Consider the following 19582-nt stretch of genomic DNA (forward strand, 5'->3'; position numbering starts at 1 on the left):
CCTTTCCGGTATCCTCTATCATCATAAAGACATCCCAATGAATCTCCCAGTGATTAAAAACTACAGGTTGTTCTCCTAAGGAAGCAGTGCTAGCTAAAACAGCTCCCTCAAGGACAAGTGGTTGAATTTTAACAATTTAAAAAATAACCTTTAAAACCTAACTAACTCCTAAAAAGTAAATGAATAGTTTTTAAATAACTAAATTAAAAAAAAAAATCAAGACTTTATTGGATAAATGTTGTACAACATTCTTTAACATTTAGGTCTCAGCATAGTTTAGATGAGAAACAATTTGTCTTTCAGGTCTACAAAATGAAATAGGCTTGTGAAGATTTGAAATACAGACAAAGGAAGCATGAAGCAAAGCTTAAATATTAAGCAACTAAAGCAGTGAAAGTGAAACAGCAACATGGTATGTCTAGATTTTAAATACCACCAAGTTTCATTTTTAAAAAAAAATGAAAATCTGGTTTATAACAAACAAACACCACTGAGAATTGTCTTAAAAAATATTTAGATACTTAAAACCTGATCTCTCCCAGTTCTTTTGCCTTTATATTACTTCTTGGTCATTTCCATCACTCAGCAATTAGAATTTTTGATTACACAAAATCTGCTATGACCTGGGAGTTATCTGATTCTTGAAGTGAGCCTGAAAGGTACTGCTGGGTTACATATCTGAAAGAACAAGAGGGACCCGAGCCTAAGCTCTGGGGCCAGAGAGCAGGGCGCCGCTGAAGTGTGCATCATCTTTAGAACGCCCTGCTGCTACAGTTCCTGAGCTGACATTTTCAGACTTGATCAAATGTGTAATGACTTCATGATCAATGATTTTCCGTAAAGACAGTTTCAGAATGCAGTCTAGACTTTTAGTTACTTACAGTGTAATTAGGATTTGCATTAACTGGCTAGACGCAAGACTGCCTACCTTTTCTTGAGTTGTAAAACAAATCCTAGCCAGGTATAGTAAATATTCTAAAACTCACCCAGAACTTTTTGTTACTCTTGAGTGTGGGGTTAATAAGTAATTCCAAACCTATACTGTAAGATTATGCAAAGCTTGAACACTTGAGCCAAATGCTCAAGTTATGTTGCTTCAAATGCATTTTCTATTTTTCTCCTTTTTTTGTATTAAGTAATCAATATGGATTATCTTTCTGGTTTAAAAAATAAATCAGTATTGCCACTAAAAAACTTCAGGTTTATTATTAAAAGTACGGCACCATCAAATATAAAATGCCTTAAAAATGTAGTACTAACAGGTCCATCTGGTTTTCTCATTAATGTTTTCTCCATTCATTAAAAAAGAAAAATTAAGGTTTTTTCATAATATGTATTTTTCATAGACAAGAACATTACAGTCTCCATTAATAAGAATTCATACTTTATGCATGAAAAGTTCACCATCTTTATGCGTCTGTTCCTGCTGCTTGTTCCCCAGGGTCAAGTCCCATCTGACACCTGTGAGGATTTCTTGCACTTAGAAAGAGAGGCTCTCTGTGGAGAGAGGTCAACATCAAAATTCAGATATTATCAATCACCTTTTCTGAACTAGTTCAGAAACCAGTAAGGATAGATAGGGAGAATAGTACAAGCCTTTCCAGCTCAGCAGAATTAAGAACTGGCTCTTAGAGTACATTTTCACTCCAAGATCAACACTAGCCTGCTCCACTTTGAGTCAGAATTTGAAAGGTAAGAATGTAGTTATGAAAGTGTGCACAAAATATTAAATACTGGTGGCAAATAAATACATCCTAATATGTTCTAACAAGCAAATGTATATTTAAGATAATATAGCCCTGCTTTACTAAAGATCCAAGTTTTCTTAGTGGGTTGGGGACACTTGGCCATCCTTTTAGTAGATGTGTTTGTTAGATAATCTTTTCTGTTTCCACTGGCATCCTGAAGGAAACACTGGCCTCGGCATTTGTGACTATTGCTGTTTCATTAGAAGAGCCATTTTAGAAATACCTTTGTTCATATAAACCTTGGAGAAAGCACAAAGTTTTAATATGAAAAATAATTCAGCATTTCTGTCACCATCTCATGCCTTTCAGGCTGTCCAAACTGTACTGAGAAGAACTTCATGTTCAAAAGAAGGTACTGTCAGTGATTCTTCACACATAAAATTCAAGAGAGTTCTTTGCGTATTTCACATCACTTTTCTCCTCATCTCATGCATAATTTATTGCAATAGTTTTTTTATAAAATATTCCCCTAATACCTTTTCTTCGGTTTAATATAGCACAATTTGCAAGTGCCCCTTTATAGACTGTTGGTTTTAACCACTGCCTGCATATTTACTTCTTAGTGCAGCTTTAAAAATCTGAGTCTCCAACTTCATTCAGTCCTGATGCTCTGGTGTTCTCTGTCATTGTGGTACAGGTCCATGAAACCAGCAGCCTGCTAATGTCTTTGTGCTGAAATACAGTAAAGAAAAGGAAGAAAATGTAGTTAAGCACAAGTAATTATATAAGAAAAATGATGTCCTTGTTTAAATTAAGCCCTATATAGACTGTGGGATCACACCTGATTTTTTACTTTAAATCAGTTAAACCTGACCAGTGTAGGTTTTTTGAGAAAACAACTTACTGCCACTGTAAACCAGCATTTTACATGTTCTTTCTGAAGTATATCTGGCCAAATTCCAACACAAATAAAATGGTTTTCACCTTCACGTAATCAATCTGCACTTGAGTGTATTTTTGTAAATACTTATTTATGAATATTTGCCTAATAAAGGGAATTTTAGCTTTGTTCTTTATGCTGCCATTTCACAAGTAACAATATAAAAGTTTGCAAGTCAGCTTCGCCGCTGTGGACTATGAAACGCCAGCAGCCTTCCTCTAGCACAGGCTTAAGAAGCAAATTTATATACAAAACCAGACTATGGAAAAATCAGCTGCAGGTGACACTGTCTACATATGTGCAAGAGCACAACAGAGGGGGGTGGAGGGTGCCTCCCCAGAGGTAGACACACACAGCACATCAGAAGGCATCAAGAGCACCATTTTGCTACTGGAAGAGAACTTAGGTACACTGGTTCCATTGACCAGTGTCCCTTGTTACAACAGCAAACCAAGTTATCAGCAGAGGCACTCTGCACCATACCTCCAACAAAAAGCCGGGCTCTGAGCAGAACATTTATAAAGGGCAAGGCTTATAAAAATTACTGCTAAGTAGCATGACCAGAATGCCCAACATTACCGACCTCCCTTTGATATCAAGAAGTAGTAGAATCCCACTGAAACGCTCTACAATCCCTGGTTATGCCTCTCAAACCTGTGAGCCTAAGTACCAATAAGAGTTTGAATTCTATAAGAGGTGATCCGTGGAAAGAATAATGATTACTTTTGGTCAAATGTATTTTTAAACCAAAGATATGGTATCTTCAGTGGAATAATAACAGACAAAAATGCAAAAAAAAGGAAAAAAAAAACACCCCCATCCTTCCCAATATTTGACTATGAAACACTTCAAAGTAGATGTATTTCTCATTCTTTGATAGAACTCTTGATCTTATGTTAACTTTCCAGGGCTGCCGTATTTCATTCACTTATTGGATCAAGGCCTATAAAATAAATTTCACAGGGCATTCTATCACATTTCTTCTCAAGCAATGAAAAATTGCTTCTAGCCATAAATACCGCACACATCAAAACAGCAGTCCCTGCTTATTACTAAAGCAACAGAATCATTAACATGGTTTTAAAATTTGACACTGAGCTAAGAAAAGTTTTCATTTTCTAAAAGTAAGATGTTATACTAATATGATCATAATACTAATAAATTTAGACTCATGGAAATTTGCAAGTAAATATCCCCATTTTATAAACTGAAAGAGAAGAAAAGGTAAACAGCCAGTTCCATGTACAACTCCATTTCCTTCTGCTTATGACTCTCAATATTTGGCTTCAACCTTAGTGAGGCCTATTCCAGTTGGCAGGAAAGCCAAAGATCAAAGCAGATCTTACTACTACTCCTGTGGGAGGTGCAGAAAATTGAAAATGCTGTTCCCTCAAGGGGTCACCAGGTAGCTACAACTCCTATACAGCTAAGAGTCCAAAATACCCCAGCCTTAATCTCTGATCCAAAATGTGCCATTCTGACCCAGTTTGCAAATTATAGCTCATACACAATGATACAGTCCAATTACAGCTCTTCACTAGCTTCAAACACCAGAGTTAAATAGCCTTAATTCAAGAAAGCAAAGAAAAGATCCTAAGTTCAAAAAGCAGCACAACAAAAATCCCTAAACCCTTCCTGCCGTGTAAGAGCCCCAAATAAGGATCTTGAGCATTATCTAAGGAGGTTTTAATAAATGTACCTAGATTACAACTACACCTCAGCATTATCTTTGCCACCCTCTTAAGTTTTGACATGCCTTATGTAAATGACAATGGTTTTGAGGTTGATTTAATTAAGAATATATATATGTTCATATACCGATACACATATATATTCTTTATATTAAGTAATGACTATCTGAGAAGTTAAAGTGATGAGTATAAAAGTGACAAAGACAGACTGAGAGAGTGAAAAGATAAAGAAATCCACCAGTTGACTTTCCATGGAGACTCAGTTGCTACTTGACATAATTCTGCAATCTGACACCCAACTTCTACCACCCTACGAGAAATTCCTCTGGATTTATGGAAACTCTCAGGAGGCCGGCTCTACCTTTTTTTTTTTTTTTTAAACAGCAGGTAATATTGACTGAAAGCTATTTTCACTCATGAAAACTATCACCAACATGAGGTACACCCAGCTACCAAGGTCAGTGAAAACAAAGGAAAAAGAACTAGTGCATTCTTTTACGTCTAGCCTAATCTACTTTGGGAATGGTAAGTGATGACATGAAGCCCTCTTCACTTTGTGGCAGGGCTTAACACAGACAGACCTGCCCGTTTCACTGTTAACGTCAATGCTCCCAGTCTGAATCCACAGTGGTCTGTCAGACACTGTAAGGGAGCAGCAGCACTCGTCACTGTCTGATGTAATAGCTGCCATTTGTTGAGACCTATGGTAGAAAAAACCAAGTTAACAAAAATAGAGCATTTGAGTTCTTTTTCACCCATTTTACCAAAAAAAAAAATTTAAAAATAAGACCAAAATGCAGGTGAATTTTTATAATGAATTTATTCTAGATAACTTGCTGGCTTCACACAACATGAAGCTCTGGTACTAAAGGAAAAGACTTGAGGTGTGTACACACCAGTCTTGTCCAGGAGAGGGCACTCTCCAGCCCAAGTCAGTTGAGCTGCAAAATGCCTTAAGGCTCATGAAGATGTTGCCCTCCAATGCTAACTCACAATTTAATGCTCCTGACAAAAAATTTTTACTGGCCTAACACTAGCCTAGTGATGGAGTAGTCCTGACCTTCTCAGTATTCAATAAGGGCCAAAGTTGTCATCCCTATCTGTATCATATCATTAATGAGCTCAGAGACACCATTTTGAAGAATCACCAAAACTGCCTGAATCCCTCCCCTTTCTCCTTAATGCCAATGGCACCTGTGCATACCATTCAGCACCTGAACTTAGTGAGGTAACACCTACTTGAAATAAGTTTGACAAGGTAAGCTTTCTCTTAGGCTTTCAGAACAGAGACTTCAAATACTAAGCAAATGAAGGATTACTATTTTAAGCCTTATTTTTTATTAACCTATTTGCTTGTTTCCTTTCCCTACTTTAAGTACAGTATAAATAAGAAAAAACTCATCTATCATATCAGTGTAGGCAACTCTGGGATCACTGATTTAGATAATGTCCAGTCCCTGTAATATTTTTTTAATGCTGAATCAGAAGCAGTAGCTAATCAAAACCTTTAAAAAAAAGGCTTTTCTGACACTGAAAAGGAGAAACTTTATACACCTGATCTATAAAGAAACATTATTACTTCTGAATTTTAACTCAGAGGAGAACAATTTTCTTAAATGTGGTTTAATAATGAGGTTATTTACCCTTTTGTTCATGGGAAAACTTAAATATACTATTAGCTACAATCCAACAGCAGTCACACAAGAAAAACAGAAATATGAACGCACAAAGAATTTATCTTTTGAACCTCTCCCTCCATGGGTAAAACTTAGGTTTCAACAATCATCCTAAAGAATCTCCTTTTCACTTCTAGGCAAGAGGAGAGTCAAATCAAAGAATGATCTTATTCCTGTGCATTTACCCCTCCAGTGCCCAGAAATGCTGTGTCAAATAGTAACATGCAAGACCCCAGTCCACAGATCCTGGCCCATGAGTCTTTTGTGCTAATGTTTAAGATGAGTATCCCCTCAATGCTTTATAGGGTCTCAAGGTTTTTCTTTAGAAACTCACCAAACTTGCAGGACCCATGAGGAAGTGCCAGAAAGCCCCAGCGGTGAGGCAGTAAATGGAAGGAGACCCTCATGAAAGGCAGTGATTTCACTGGAAATTACGTGTTTTGTCCTTTAAGAGAAGGCTTACATTCAACAATGGCAACTACTCCTGGGAGGCAGCAGAGATATAAAGGGGCAAATCAGAACACGGTAAGAACCTTCAGTCTCCTTTGTAGAGTGCATGAAAGAAGGAAGTAGAGGTCACACTCTTAGAGCAAAGCCCAGAATTAAAAACTAAAGAATTAAGATTACTATCTTCCTGAACATTCAATATAAATTTTCTCTTAATACAATGTAGCGTGATGCAACATGAACAACCAGGAAAAGAATAGATAGTGCCTCATTTTACAATAGACATTCTGCTTTTCCACCCTAATGCTATTTTTCTAACCAGTTATTTCGTTAGGGTTTTAGACAAACTGCACATAGTTCTTCCCAGCATACCAGGACAAACACCAAGATGTGCCACTCCCAGCCGGATTCCCTGCTTAAAACTAAACGGTGAGGGGAAATCACAGGTTTGTAATCAACAGCATCTCAAACAGGAGCCATGGGTAGAAATGACTACCCTCTGGAAAATATGGCCACGACGCACACAGATCAAGGCCTTGGAATGTGAGGTATTTCCCTCCTAGAAATGGGAAACAATCTAATCATACCAGTGGCAATAAAAGGGGATGTTCAAATTAATGTCCACTTTTTCACCATTTGGCAAGATATTAAAATAATAAAACACCAGGGTGCCAGGAAAACACAGTATCTGTACAAAAAAGCTTATTTACACTACTTAAAAGCTGACAAGTACAGCTCTGTGGTTCTAATACCTTTGGAAAGTCCTCCTAAGAGGACCTCTACTCCACTGAGCCCCACCAGCTCAGATACTTCTCATGCCTTTGAAAGGATCTGGGGTGTGCTGGGCTTCTCAGATGGTTACTGATCATTAGTATGTAAGTGTCTGAATCATAATTCCTTTTCCTCATTCAAGAGTTGAAATGTCAGTGGACTTCTCCCCTCACCATATTCCCCATGACCTCCAACCCACTTGCCCTCCACAAATGCCTGTTGGGACTAGTCAGACCATGCCTACTTCTAGATATCTGTGGATGATCAGCATACTATGATTATTGGAATTTTCAGATAAGAATAACATCGCTGTAACATTTTTAAAATTTATACTGCGTGTATGTTGAAGAAAGATACTATCAAAAGCTACCAGAATGAAATTTCTATGCCACATACAGAGAGCGCTAGTTGTGGTAATGACAGCAAGTATATACGTAAGTCTTGTGCCAGGCACTTTATTGCTTTAAACATTTAAATTCTCACAATTACCTTTTGAAGAGGTACTACTTCTCTCCCCCATCTCACAGATCATGACACTGAGGTAACCTGCCTAGGATCACACAGCTTGTAAGTGGCAGATCCAAGTCAGGCTTTGCCTAGGAAATCTAGCTCAAGAGCCTGTACTTTCAACCATGTGCCTGAAAAGTGAAAAAAAAAAGATCCTTTGCTCAATAAAAAGACTGATACCGAGCACTATTAGTGCAAAAATGTTAACGGACACTCCAACTCACCTGCATCACTGGCAAGTTACATTCTCATAAGTATTTCTATCATTTACACTGAACAGGATGATCCTCTCACGGTTCTATTAAAAAAAAAAAGTCTCCCCAGGCAAGCCAAAAAAAACCGTATTATACTTTACCTGGGGGGAAAAATGTATTCCTTCCAGGACTTTCCAGTAGCTTTTAAGAGAATCTTTGTGCTGCAGAAAACTGAGTGAGGGATACTGAGGGTTACAAAATTATCTTAAATATTTAAAAAACAAGCTCTTGCTAAAACTTGATATGTGTTAAAATTACAAGTTTTTTAGTTTACATGAAAAGGAGAAAGTGTGATTATAACACAGCCTTAACACTTCGCCTATGGGGTATCTGGTATTCCTTCTAGATAACCACACTGGATAGAAAAAATAATAAGGAGGTTTCTGGCACTAAGACTTCTAAGGCAACAAAAGGTTAACTGTCACATTCTTATGATACAAGGAAAATTCCATATTTAAATAATGGCTGTGTTTTCAACTTATTTTTAACGAGATCTTACAAATATCAGGAATTTAAAGAAGAAATATTTCATGCACTTTTAAACCAACTTTTAAAACAAGTAATTTTAGAACTGGCCAGTTTTCAACATCAAAGTTTTATGAAATTGTTTTACAAACCAAAGTGTCTAATGGAAGAAGGCCCACAGCTTAGACCATATACTACAGCCATGTAATTTATTCAGTTGAAAATGAGAATTTGACTCAGAAATTCACTATTATGATAAATCCTGGTAACTTTTGAGTCTATTTTCTTCATTTCCTTTACATATCCCCACAACCAATCTTTAATTTATGCTAACACAGGAATCTATAAGAAAAAATTTAAGTTTGGCAATTAGTTTTTTCAGAGATTAATTAGATACATTAAAATTTGATTCTATCCAAGATGGATTTTAAGGCATAATATAAAAATTCAGTATTTCCTACCAAAGTGTAGTATACAAGATGATCTTAGAATTTTAACAGAATTATCTACATGTCAAGGCATATTTGTTTTCCATTGGTAGTACTGACATAAAAAGTGGAAAAACGGTACACATGAAAATATGGTAAAGAGTGTGATGGTATGTAAATAATTAAAGTTTTGGAAACTAATTAACTCCATTACTAAAATCATTTAAATGGTTTCCATATTCACAAAATTGTTTTTGTCATTAGGAGGTGATGGTTTTAACCTAAAACGTACTGTTAAAGAGTATTTAATAGGTAAATGCAGTCATACTAATTGACCTAAAAATTTTACCAAGAGGTAGGGATAGTTGTTAAAAATGGGGGCACCATTAGCCCTGTGCAGGACTGCAGGTTGATTAGGAAGGAATGCTGGAAGCCAGGCTGCCAGAACAATACCATCCAAACTTAAAAGATTTCTATCAAAAAACAAATTACAGATGGATGGTAGTGATGACTATACAACAACATGGATGTACTTAGTGCCACAGAACTGTACTTATGGTAAAAATGGTAAACTGTATGTTAGGTATATTTAATCATTTTTTAAATACCAAAAAAAAAAAAAACCCAGCAAATTACAATTCTCTATTAATATGAAGGGAAAAAATGATTTCCACCTAAAGTCCCAAAGAAAGTAAACTGGAAAAAAACCCTGTTTGAGTCTATAAAGGTTAAATCTCTTGAGTGAAGAATAAACAAATGAGTTGAGCTGTTTCTCCTCTGATCTCAGTATCAACTATCCATGGTAAAAACACCAAGATATCCTAGAAAACTAAAAATATATAGATCACCTATATGACTTAAACTACTGAAGCTTTCATTTTTTTAATTTCTATTCACTCTTTGTTGAATGGAGTACAGTAAATGTACACAAACTGTAAATACAGAATATTAAGAGCCTAGTAACTAAGTCAGAACCAGGTAAAGGTAATTAAGGCAGCTTAGCTGTTTTATCTCTCCTGGCTATTGGCAAGGCACCAGCCTCCTGTTCTATTTCTGAATTCCCTCTATCAGGCATTTTAATTGTTTTAATAGCAACCATATTAATACAATTCCAAAGCAAACACTAAATTTGTCCCAACTTATAAACAGGGTCTTCAGAATTCTCTCTGGCAAATTCCCTGTTGGAGGCCATCACCAGATACAGATCAAAACACTGTCCTGAATTTAAACATTATCAACTTCTCTAGACATTTGCCAATCTCTTCTCTGCTACGACTACTACCAAATGTGAACCAGTGCAGCACAAGCTATAGAAAAAATTCACAACTTAAAAGGAAAAATCTAATTTTAGATCCAAATTATAGTCTTAAGGTATTTCCAATTCTCAATTCAGTTATTTTATATTAAAGAATGTGTATGTATATAAAAGAATTTAAATGTGTATCTTCAACATAACCAATAGTAAGTACAACCTGCTCAAATAAGGGTGCAACTCTATTTTTTAAATTAGAAATTCAGACCCGCTAATGAAGATACTCATTTAGCTGATTTTAGTAAGTTCCATATCCTTTGCCCACAGTTCATCTTCATATCTATATTCCTGTCTGTTGTCTTTGCTTAGTACCAATCTAAAATTACTATTTATAGATTTTCCCCATGAAAACCAAGTAGGGACACACCATCTAGTCCTGTAAATAGGCTTCAGACTAGTGAATTCTACTTTCTTGGTCTCACTGATATCTCAGGTCTCTGGTTCCACATCTATAGAGTCCCTTCCAAACTTACAGAAGAGACCTCTTCTGGTCTATAAATTCTAGAAAACTGAAAGACAAAAACACTCTGATGCTTTACATTTCCAAAGATTTCTAGAAATAAAGACATCTTTAGCTTTCACAGCTCTTACTTCCCTTAGTTTCTCCCCCTTGCTAATCCTATTCTAACCACTTTTCTTAGACCACTAGAGATCTGGCCTAAGCCTCGTTTTCTCTCTGCAAGGGGGAAAACAAATACCCATTTGGTTGTCTCCATATAAAGAGTTCAGTGTCTCCTTTTTTGTTGTTGTTAAAGAGAAATGTAAGAGAAAAATGGCTACAATTACCCAATTGAACTCTATCTCCATCTACAGTGGATACTGGACAAACATATCTTAGCTGCTTAAGAAATTTGTTTGAAAACACTGTTTAGTATGCAGCTATTGGTTTAGTGTTTAGAACACACAGTACATCTTTAAGATTACAGAAATTCTTTCAAACTTGTTTCCCTATAGAAACTTCAGATGAAATATGCCAGACTGCTGGTTTAAAACAGAGGGATTATTTGGCATAATAATAAGAGATCATGCACATTTGTGATTATGCTTCAACCTTTTCTTCAAAGGTATGGACTATATCAAATTAAGCGTTACTTTTATACTCAACAATCATGATTTTATCTTTTTCTTTCTTCATTTTCTCCATGGCTTCTGAAACAAATCAAATTTAGTTTATCCCACAAGAGCACATTTGCCCAAGCACTTAACTACATCAGAAGTATCCACTGTCAAAACCACTTCTATGTTAGGATAAAACTCACCTGGATCATTACCCAAAGCCTTAGAATTACATAACTTAGGTGAATCTTTGCTTTGCCTGGTTTAAATCTTCCTGAACCTTAGATTTCAAGCTTTCGAAAATATCTGCATTAACAAATTCACTAATCTGAAACAAGTTCTCTGAAAATCTTTTAAGATACTTCCTTAAAACCCCTCAATCACACTATGAACTTCTTTCAACCTGTTATAATCAAAGAATTTTTAAAATACTATATTTCTGTTTGCAGGAAAGAATATGTTCTATTCAAGTGAAACATTTTTTTTAATTGTGTGTTTATTATAATCAAAAAGCATTGACTGAGTTCCCCAGAAGAAATTCCACTTGCTTTTGCAGAAATTGGTACATTACCTTAAGGAAGCTGACCGAAGACTACTGATTTTCAATCTCCATTAATCTTTTCATAATTAATTCCATAGTAACTAAGATATTTCAAACTGCATTACTTAGAAATCCATAAAAAGTTGCTCTCTTTAAAAGTTCCAAGTTTCCAAAAGTGTCAAACTGACATTGTATCACATTTAAAAGCTAAGTTGGAGCCTAAAATATGAAAGCAACTTAAAAAATCTTGGGACAAACTTGCCTCCACAGGCAATCAATCAGATTTTTCACTAACAATACAAAGCTAAAAATGGAAAATAAGAAATCAAATCTTAGGGACAGATGGACCATGTAGAAAAATAGTCAGCTAAGTTACAAGCCCCAAAAACAATGATACCTGAGGCAGAAGATAGAGCAGAAAAGAGATTGATTTTAATTACACAAATGTAAAAAAAGAAAAAAAGAAAAAGCATGTGATGAAATATTAAAGCTAAAAATGAAATAATTAAAATCCATACACTTATGAGAAATTGGCTGCAGGAGGGTCTCAAGTCTAGAAGCATACCAGACCTCTGTACTACAAAACCTCATTTTAAGAATATATTGATTAGTCACTTATTTGAATTTTATCATGCTCAGATTATATATTCCCTGATAGGGCAAATAGGAAAATAAGTGATTTTTTCATCTCCTCTATACACTATTACAAAGAATAATTTTCTACCATCTTGAAATTTTTCAAAGCTTTTTGAGAAACACACACAAATAATTTGGATTTAGTCGATTTTATTTACAGCTTGTTTTTTTTTACATTTCAGAGCATTACACAATTACATTTTCTCATTTTCTGACCTGCAAACAGATACCTTAAATGGAAATATTTTTTAAAAATTATCAAACTAGGTACATCCAAAATGCAACAATTACATATATGACAATTAATTCACAAAGTGTAATCTACCAGGACGTATCCTAAGAATTTAGGAAGAGCCAGTCAGGAGAAATCTGACCAAATTTAGCAATCACCTATTTACATATCCAAAGACAAACCTATCTAACGTCCCAAACCAGAAGTCTGAAAGTTTTTGTTAAGTCCCCACTGGACAAGAGAGAGAGCGATGATTCGGACCTAGCCAGCCTTGACAGTCTTAATCCCAAATACTGGGCTATTGCCCCAGTGTGCAATTCAACAGCAAGCATCTCAGTTTGTCAAACATCTTACGTATCAAACTCCCATGCCATTATGCACATAGAAAGGCTAAGTGTTCATTAATTAAAAAACAAGTAGTCATTAAATATCCTCACTATTCCCCCTAGCTCACCAGCCCTTACTATGATCCCAGATATGCAACCTGTGTCACACAGTGACAGGCTTTATTTGATACATGTATGTATCTATGCGTACACACACACATATATTTACATGTGTGTATATACGTATACACATACACACAGTACTAGGTACAAACGGCAATTAACAGTCCCTGCAAAAATTCATTTTCAGTTGAGGCTATGGCTCCTACGCCTTGGGGTGGTTTTAGACTTCAAAACTGAAAAATACTAAAATCTCACTTCCTTAAGACAAAATTTGATTGCTTGTTCAGTTTAAGCTTCTCAGTCTAAAAATGGCTGTAAGGTTAAGTATAAAAAAGCAGCCAACTGAGTGCAAGTTCTCTCTCCAATTTGGCCAAGCTATCTCGTAGAAGTTACCCCTAACTAGACTAGAAAATCTGTGGCACCTTCCAAAGGTTCTTGCCTACCTTACTGTCCATGTTCACGTTTCAAACTGTGTCAACAGAGCCCGCACTTCAGGGGTCAGCTGTTGGGCAGCCTTAGCTGCCTCTGTGATAGCCTTGCGATACAGGCCCTTTCTCTTCTTATTAAAGCGTGACTGGAAGTTTTCTAAAAAGGGGGAGAGTTGCGAAAGAGCCAGGAAAGATGTCGTTGGAGACCCGAACCATGAAATACGGGCCTCCTGTCGGACTAAAAGGCCGTTATCTTTCCGGCTCACAGTTATAGTAAGAATACGGGCTGGCCACCAGGGGAAGCCATATATCTTGGCCCAAACAATGTCCCCTACACATATGGTCCTGCCGTCTGGTGTGACGCACTTAGAGACGTTTTTGGAAAAGACTTTCATTTTCAAGGAATTACTGAGCTTTTTCTCTTCCTTTGAAGAGGAGGAAGTAGAGGATGTGGAAGGTGCATGCATACAGCCTGGAGGAAAATCAAAGCTTTCAGAAGAACTACACTCAGAGTTGGAGGATTTCAAATCATCTGTGCTATCAATGCTACACACTGAAGCACTGGAAGAGTCAGACTTCTTTTGATTTAGGGTCATGTAAACAGAGACATTGCTTTTGCTGCCCTTTTTGCCCAGTGTCTGTGGTTCATCCTGCTCACCAGGCACAAGCACTTCAGTTGTGTCCTGAACCTCACTGCTGGCCTCTTCAGGGCCTTTGGAGGGACTCTGATTTTCTGAAGGGGCCTCACCTGCTGAGCGGGTAGAGGTGCAGCGGGACTGGGGCTTTGGTGCCATCTTGCCGCTCCGCATTTTCTCCAGTCCTGTCTTCAGAGAAGAGTCATTTTCTTCATTCCTGTACCTCTGTGGTTTTAAACGAACCCGGGGTGGAAGGGAACCTGAGCTAGGATTCTGGTATCGACGTGTGAAATGGACTTTTGAATGTGCATTTTTGGACGTAGAGGTTTCACTTTGCTTCTTCTGTGCCTTTTCTTTGGCAATTTTCAGCACTTCCCGAGCTTTTGCATGATCCATGTTCTTATTCTGGAGCACTTTTTTAGTACTTAACTGAGCTTTTGATGTATTTGCCTGAGCAGAAACTTTGACTACTCTGCCTCTGCTGTGAGCAATATTTGAAACCTTAACCACAGCATTTCTTTTCTGGCTTTCATTTTGGTTTTTCCCATCCACCTTATGGTCAGTTTTCAGTTTTTTGTTCACAGTAGTTACACTTTCATTTCTCCGTTTTTTATCTTCATATTTAGAAGAGTCACTTGCACTACTACCTTTTCTAATTTCTTTTTTTTCAGCAACGACACTGTTTTTACACTTGTCACACAAGACTTGTCTGGGTCGTAGTTTAATAGCATTCATTATTGAAGTAGGTTCTTCCCTGTACATTTTTCGTTTGGGTCGCTTAATTTTCCGAGGAGGTGGCTGAGGTATTGATTGGTTATATGTGTCCCTGATAAACAAAGGGGGAGGATAAGGTGCTCCTTCATGGAAGAGAGGTGGTGGTTTGCAAGTCCACAGGCTTTCGGCCAAGCTCAGCTCAGGAGGCGGGACAGGAGAAGGGTCTTCGGGAACAGCACCATTCACGTCACGCTTGACATCTGTCCCTTGGAATGTATTATTTTGGAGCTGCATGGCTTCAGGTTTATCCTTATATTCCCTTTTGGGAAATACTGTCACAGGGATCCCATGGGGCCCAAACCTTTGAAAGAAATGAAAGGAGAAAAGAAGCCATTAAGTTAGTGTCTAGAATTCAGTTTCTTGAAACACCACCTAATGTTTATTTATACGACCTTTCCTGAAAACTATTTCACTTTAAAAAACAAAACCAAAAACCTAAAGACAACCTCCCTGGGTCCCAAAGCCCTCCATTTTTGGGGGGCTTACATTTTAGGTCTACACTCAAAAAGAAATACTCAATAGTTGCTCTAAGCAATGCCATAATAGCTGATGTTATTTAAAATATTTTTCCAGTCTTGAATCAGTAAGGATGTTCTATCAGATAGCTTAATAGTTAATATCATTTGATATAATGTTCGCTCAACTATAGACAACATGTCTAGTAAATGCAACTATAAATTTGTAACATACATATCTTCCTCTGGTTATAATGGCTTTCAAAAGCTTCACAAAACAAATACAGCCCTAACTACCCCAAAATATTGAATCAGTAAAATTCCAACTCAACTTTATTGTTTAAACAGTATAAAGATTCAAAGGCGTTTGCTTCTCTACTGTTCTACCCTAACTCTTAAGGCCTTCATCCAACCCGGCCACCCCCCCGAGAAAAAAACCACAAAAATACTAGAAATTCAGATACTCAAATAACCTCAAAAGCAGACAGTTATAAGGCTATAGCTTTCTAGCTTTTTAAAATCACATCATACATTAAGAAATATTTTCACATTGCAACCCAATAAAATGTTTATGCATGTATACATGCATGTACATAAATACACACACTTAAGCAAAAGTTTCATTAAATACTTGACCTTATATTATGTGATACATAATTATATTTTTTTTCTACTCTGGTCTATTTTCATTTGTTTTGATGCTAGTCAGATGCATTAAATGGATTTCAAAACTCCCTTACAGGTCCAGACCCAGTTTGCAAACCACTGGTATAGAACACAAATCTCTACAATTATCAGTTTCTAATAAAACAGGGGTCAAATAACCTTGTTTCTCCTGTAGACTTAGAAATAACTGTGGTTTAATCTGCCTGGGCTAAACATCAAGAACCCTTAAATCTAAACTTGCTGTACTCAGATTCCTGCATATAAAAATAAAATCAGACTACCAAATGATTTCATCATGTACATGCTAACATGCTAATTTTAGGCACTCACTGAGTCAAACAGTACTGAACACAATACAATTCTAACACCAATCCTCTAAAGCAGAGGTGCTTAGAACCTAAGGACTGGCTTCAAGTAGTCGGGTAGAACCCCTGACGTTATTAGATGCAAATGTTTTGTAAAGTTCTCTTTTTCTGGAGAATGAGTCTTGGTTCTCAGATTCTCTAAAACGTCTTTACGTCCCCAAAAAGGTACAGAATTCTTTGTTGGAAAGAAATCTTGAGATTAAGTTCTTAGGGCTGCAGATACACCTAAACTTGGTTAGGGATATAGGAAGAGCCAACACCAGGATATCTGGTTCCAACACCTAAATGGTTTTTTTCCTGAAGTCTTGTTAGCTTGGCTACCACAAACCAACAACTTTTAGCAAATACAAACCACAAAGGAAGAGGAAAGCCTTTTTACCTGGAGTGGGACAAGTTTGGGTCTGGGCTAATCCACAAAGGAAAGACACATTCCTCACTATACCAAACTTTGCAAAAAGTAGCTTTCAATTCAACTATACTTCAATTAAAAATAAATAAATAAATAAATAAATAGCTTTCTATTCTAGCATAGTATTTCGTACCCAAGTTGTTTGCTTCCTGACTACTTAACTGCAAGGCACTTTGAGCATCTGGCCTTAGCTTATATGGAGGTGCTCAACAACCACTTTTTCAAGGTGACAGGAAGACAGAGGTTATTCTTGTGTTTTAATCTAGAGCTACATAAAACAATATAACTTATGAGATGAGACCACTATTTGTATTAACAATAAAATTTTCTAACTTGTATAAGAAGCCATCATTTTGCCCCATTACACTTTCACTTGTTTCCATAACTGAGATAACAAATTTCCTCCTTTTACTAGGAATAACTAACCCTCGAGCATCTTAAAAGTTTTTTTTTTTACCAACTTTGCATCCTGAAGCAGTACTAAACCTCTCTAAATTCAGTTTTTGCATATGTAAAAGGGAGTAACACTATTTCCTACCTTAGAGAATTCAGGGGAGGATTAATAGGTCAACAAACATTAGCCATTTTTCTTGGCTAAACTTTATTTAATTTACTTCATTTAAGTAATATGATCTTACTTTCAACTAATAATTTACCAGAGTTTGGGATCCTTTCTATAACTCTAATTCATTATCTCAATGTGAGGATGATCCAGCCAATTACTTTAAAGCTGTTTATATCAAATAAGCTGTGAAATCTGATACGTCTACCTTCATGGAGTTTAATAAGAACATTAATTTTACTTCTGGGTTTTTCTTCTTCCTTGCCTTTCCTTCTTAAGAATATAAAATACAAGCATTAAATGTTTTTAATAACATAGGGAGGCACTTAATTGTGTAATGATGAATGGAAACTGCAGACACCAGAAGAAAAAGGGAAAATAAAAAGACTGGTAATTGTGGGTAGTGGATTGGCAAAAGCAGAAAAAAAAATTTTTTTAATTCATTTTTAACATCTTTATTGGAATATAATTGCTTTACAATGTTGTGTTAGTTTCTGCTGTATAATAAAGTGAATCAGCTATACATATACATATATCCCCATATCTCTTCCCTCTTGCGTCTCCCTCCCTCCCACTCTCCCTATCCCACCCCTCTAGGTGGTCACAAAGCACTGAGCTGATCTCCCTGTGCTATGTGGCTGCTTCCCACTAGCTATCTATTTTACATTTGGTAGTATATATATGTCGATACTACTATCACTTCGCCCCAGCTTCCCCCTCCCCACCATGTCCTCAAGTCCATTCTCTCTGTCTACGTCTTTATTCCTGCCCTGCCACTAGGTTCATCAGTACCCTTTTTTTTTTTTTAAGATTCCATATATATGTGTTAGCATACGGTATTTGTTTTTCTGACTTACTTCACTCTGTATGACAGACTCTAGGTAGAAAAATATTTTTAACTAATAATAAAACTTCCTCAACGACCAGAAGGATAAATTATTGTAAGAGGAAAAGGGGGATCAGTGTCCTACTCCATCTTAGTAATCATTCTGTTTCCCTTCCATGGACAACATTTAATACCATGGCCATGTTTTCAAACTGATTGTGGAGAGGTTGGTTGCAAAATCAAATTTCATGTGTCACAGCTATGATTTAAATTAAAAAACAGTGTAAGTATATGTAACTGCAATGAATCTGTTTCATGTATCTATGTATATACAGGAGTCTACAGATAAAATATATCTGTAACTATGCTCAAAAGTTTGAAAGCCACTGACTTACGAAACTATTACCTTAATAAAAATATAAAGTAGCAACAAAATTATGGTCTCCTAAAACCCCTAAAATCTAATTTCTCAAATACAGTTGGGGAAATCTGCAACACAACACCACTCGGTGATGTTGGAAAATGGAGATTCTTAAGCCCTGCCCCAAGACTGAATGGTAAGACTCTCCTAGGGTGGAACCCAGGATCTAAGTTTTTAGCAAGCATGCCTGCTTTAGCTTTTTCTAAGGTGAAGATATTTATGTCCCATATGAATGCTCACCAAAGAGTGACCTCAGCAGAGGAAGAATTTAATGATCAGTGGAGATGTGGAAAGCTGACTAGTGTCCCTTGCTTGAGCTTTTCCTAAAAGAACTTTTTACAAATACTCCATGAGTTGAGTAGTAAGACTCAAACTATCTCTGCTCCTTCCCCTCCCCTTCTTTGTGCAGCATGAGTGTATTTATTAATGTATTAGTGACTCATTCTAACCCTTACCCATTTACAACTTTTTGTACCCAAAAATTCTAAAGGAAAATGACTCAGGTATTATGGCTTAATTTAAAATAGCTTTTTGGGAAAACTAGGTAAAATATACAAGAGACCTCTCTGCATTATTTTTGCAAATTCCTGTGAATCTATAAAAAGTTTTAAAACTAGCTATCATCTTAATAATTTAGGAGTAGTGAGTGTCAAAATTCTGAGGAGGGAGAATACTGGGGCTTCCTAGTTATTTTGTGTCAAAGCAAGAGAAAATCACTGTGAAAAAGAATCTTCAGCAGGCTTCCCTGGTGGCACAGTGGTTGAGAGTCCGCCTGCCTATGCAACGGACATGGGTTCGTGCCCCGGTCTGGGAAGATCCCACATGCCGCAGAGCAGCTAGGCCTGTGAGCCATGGCTGCTGAGCCTGCGCGTCCGGAGCCTGTGCTCCGCAACGGGAGAGGCCACGACAGTGAGAGGCCCGTGTACCGCAAAAAAAAAAAAAAGAATC

At 36.7% G+C, this 19582-nt stretch overlaps 1 protein-coding gene across 8 annotated transcripts in view; it reads right to left on the reverse strand.

Annotated features, from left to right (window-relative positions):
• Nucleotides 1-203: 203 nt before the first annotated feature.
• The window catches only part of PWWP2A (PWWP domain containing 2A), a 32989-nt gene continuing 13610 nt past the window's right edge, over nt 204-19582 (reverse strand). Inside the window, exons 2-5 of one of the 8 annotated variants that reach the window (XM_024750613.1) lie at nt 14270-15231; nt 8076-8145; nt 7703-7851; nt 5813-6479 (exon numbers count right to left, since the gene is read on the reverse strand). In XM_024750613.1, the coding sequence (XP_024606381.1) occupies nt 7824-7851; nt 8076-8145; nt 14270-15231 (1060 nt within the window). In that variant the 3' untranslated portion in view covers nt 5813-6479; nt 7703-7823. Of the gene's footprint in view, nt 2421-4900; nt 5021-5812; nt 6480-7702; nt 7852-8075; nt 8146-13536; nt 15232-19582 lie in introns of those variants that run through there. The other 7 variants (XM_024750612.1, XM_024750614.1, XM_024750615.1 and 4 more) reach the window with 7 other exon arrangements.

The sequence above is a fragment of the Neophocaena asiaeorientalis genome, unplaced genomic scaffold (assembly GCF_003031525.2).
Source record: "Neophocaena asiaeorientalis asiaeorientalis breed wild unplaced genomic scaffold, Neophocaena_asiaeorientalis_V1.1 scaffold527, whole genome shotgun sequence".
In the NCBI taxonomy this organism is placed as follows: Eukaryota; Metazoa; Chordata; class Mammalia; order Artiodactyla; family Phocoenidae; genus Neophocaena; species Neophocaena asiaeorientalis.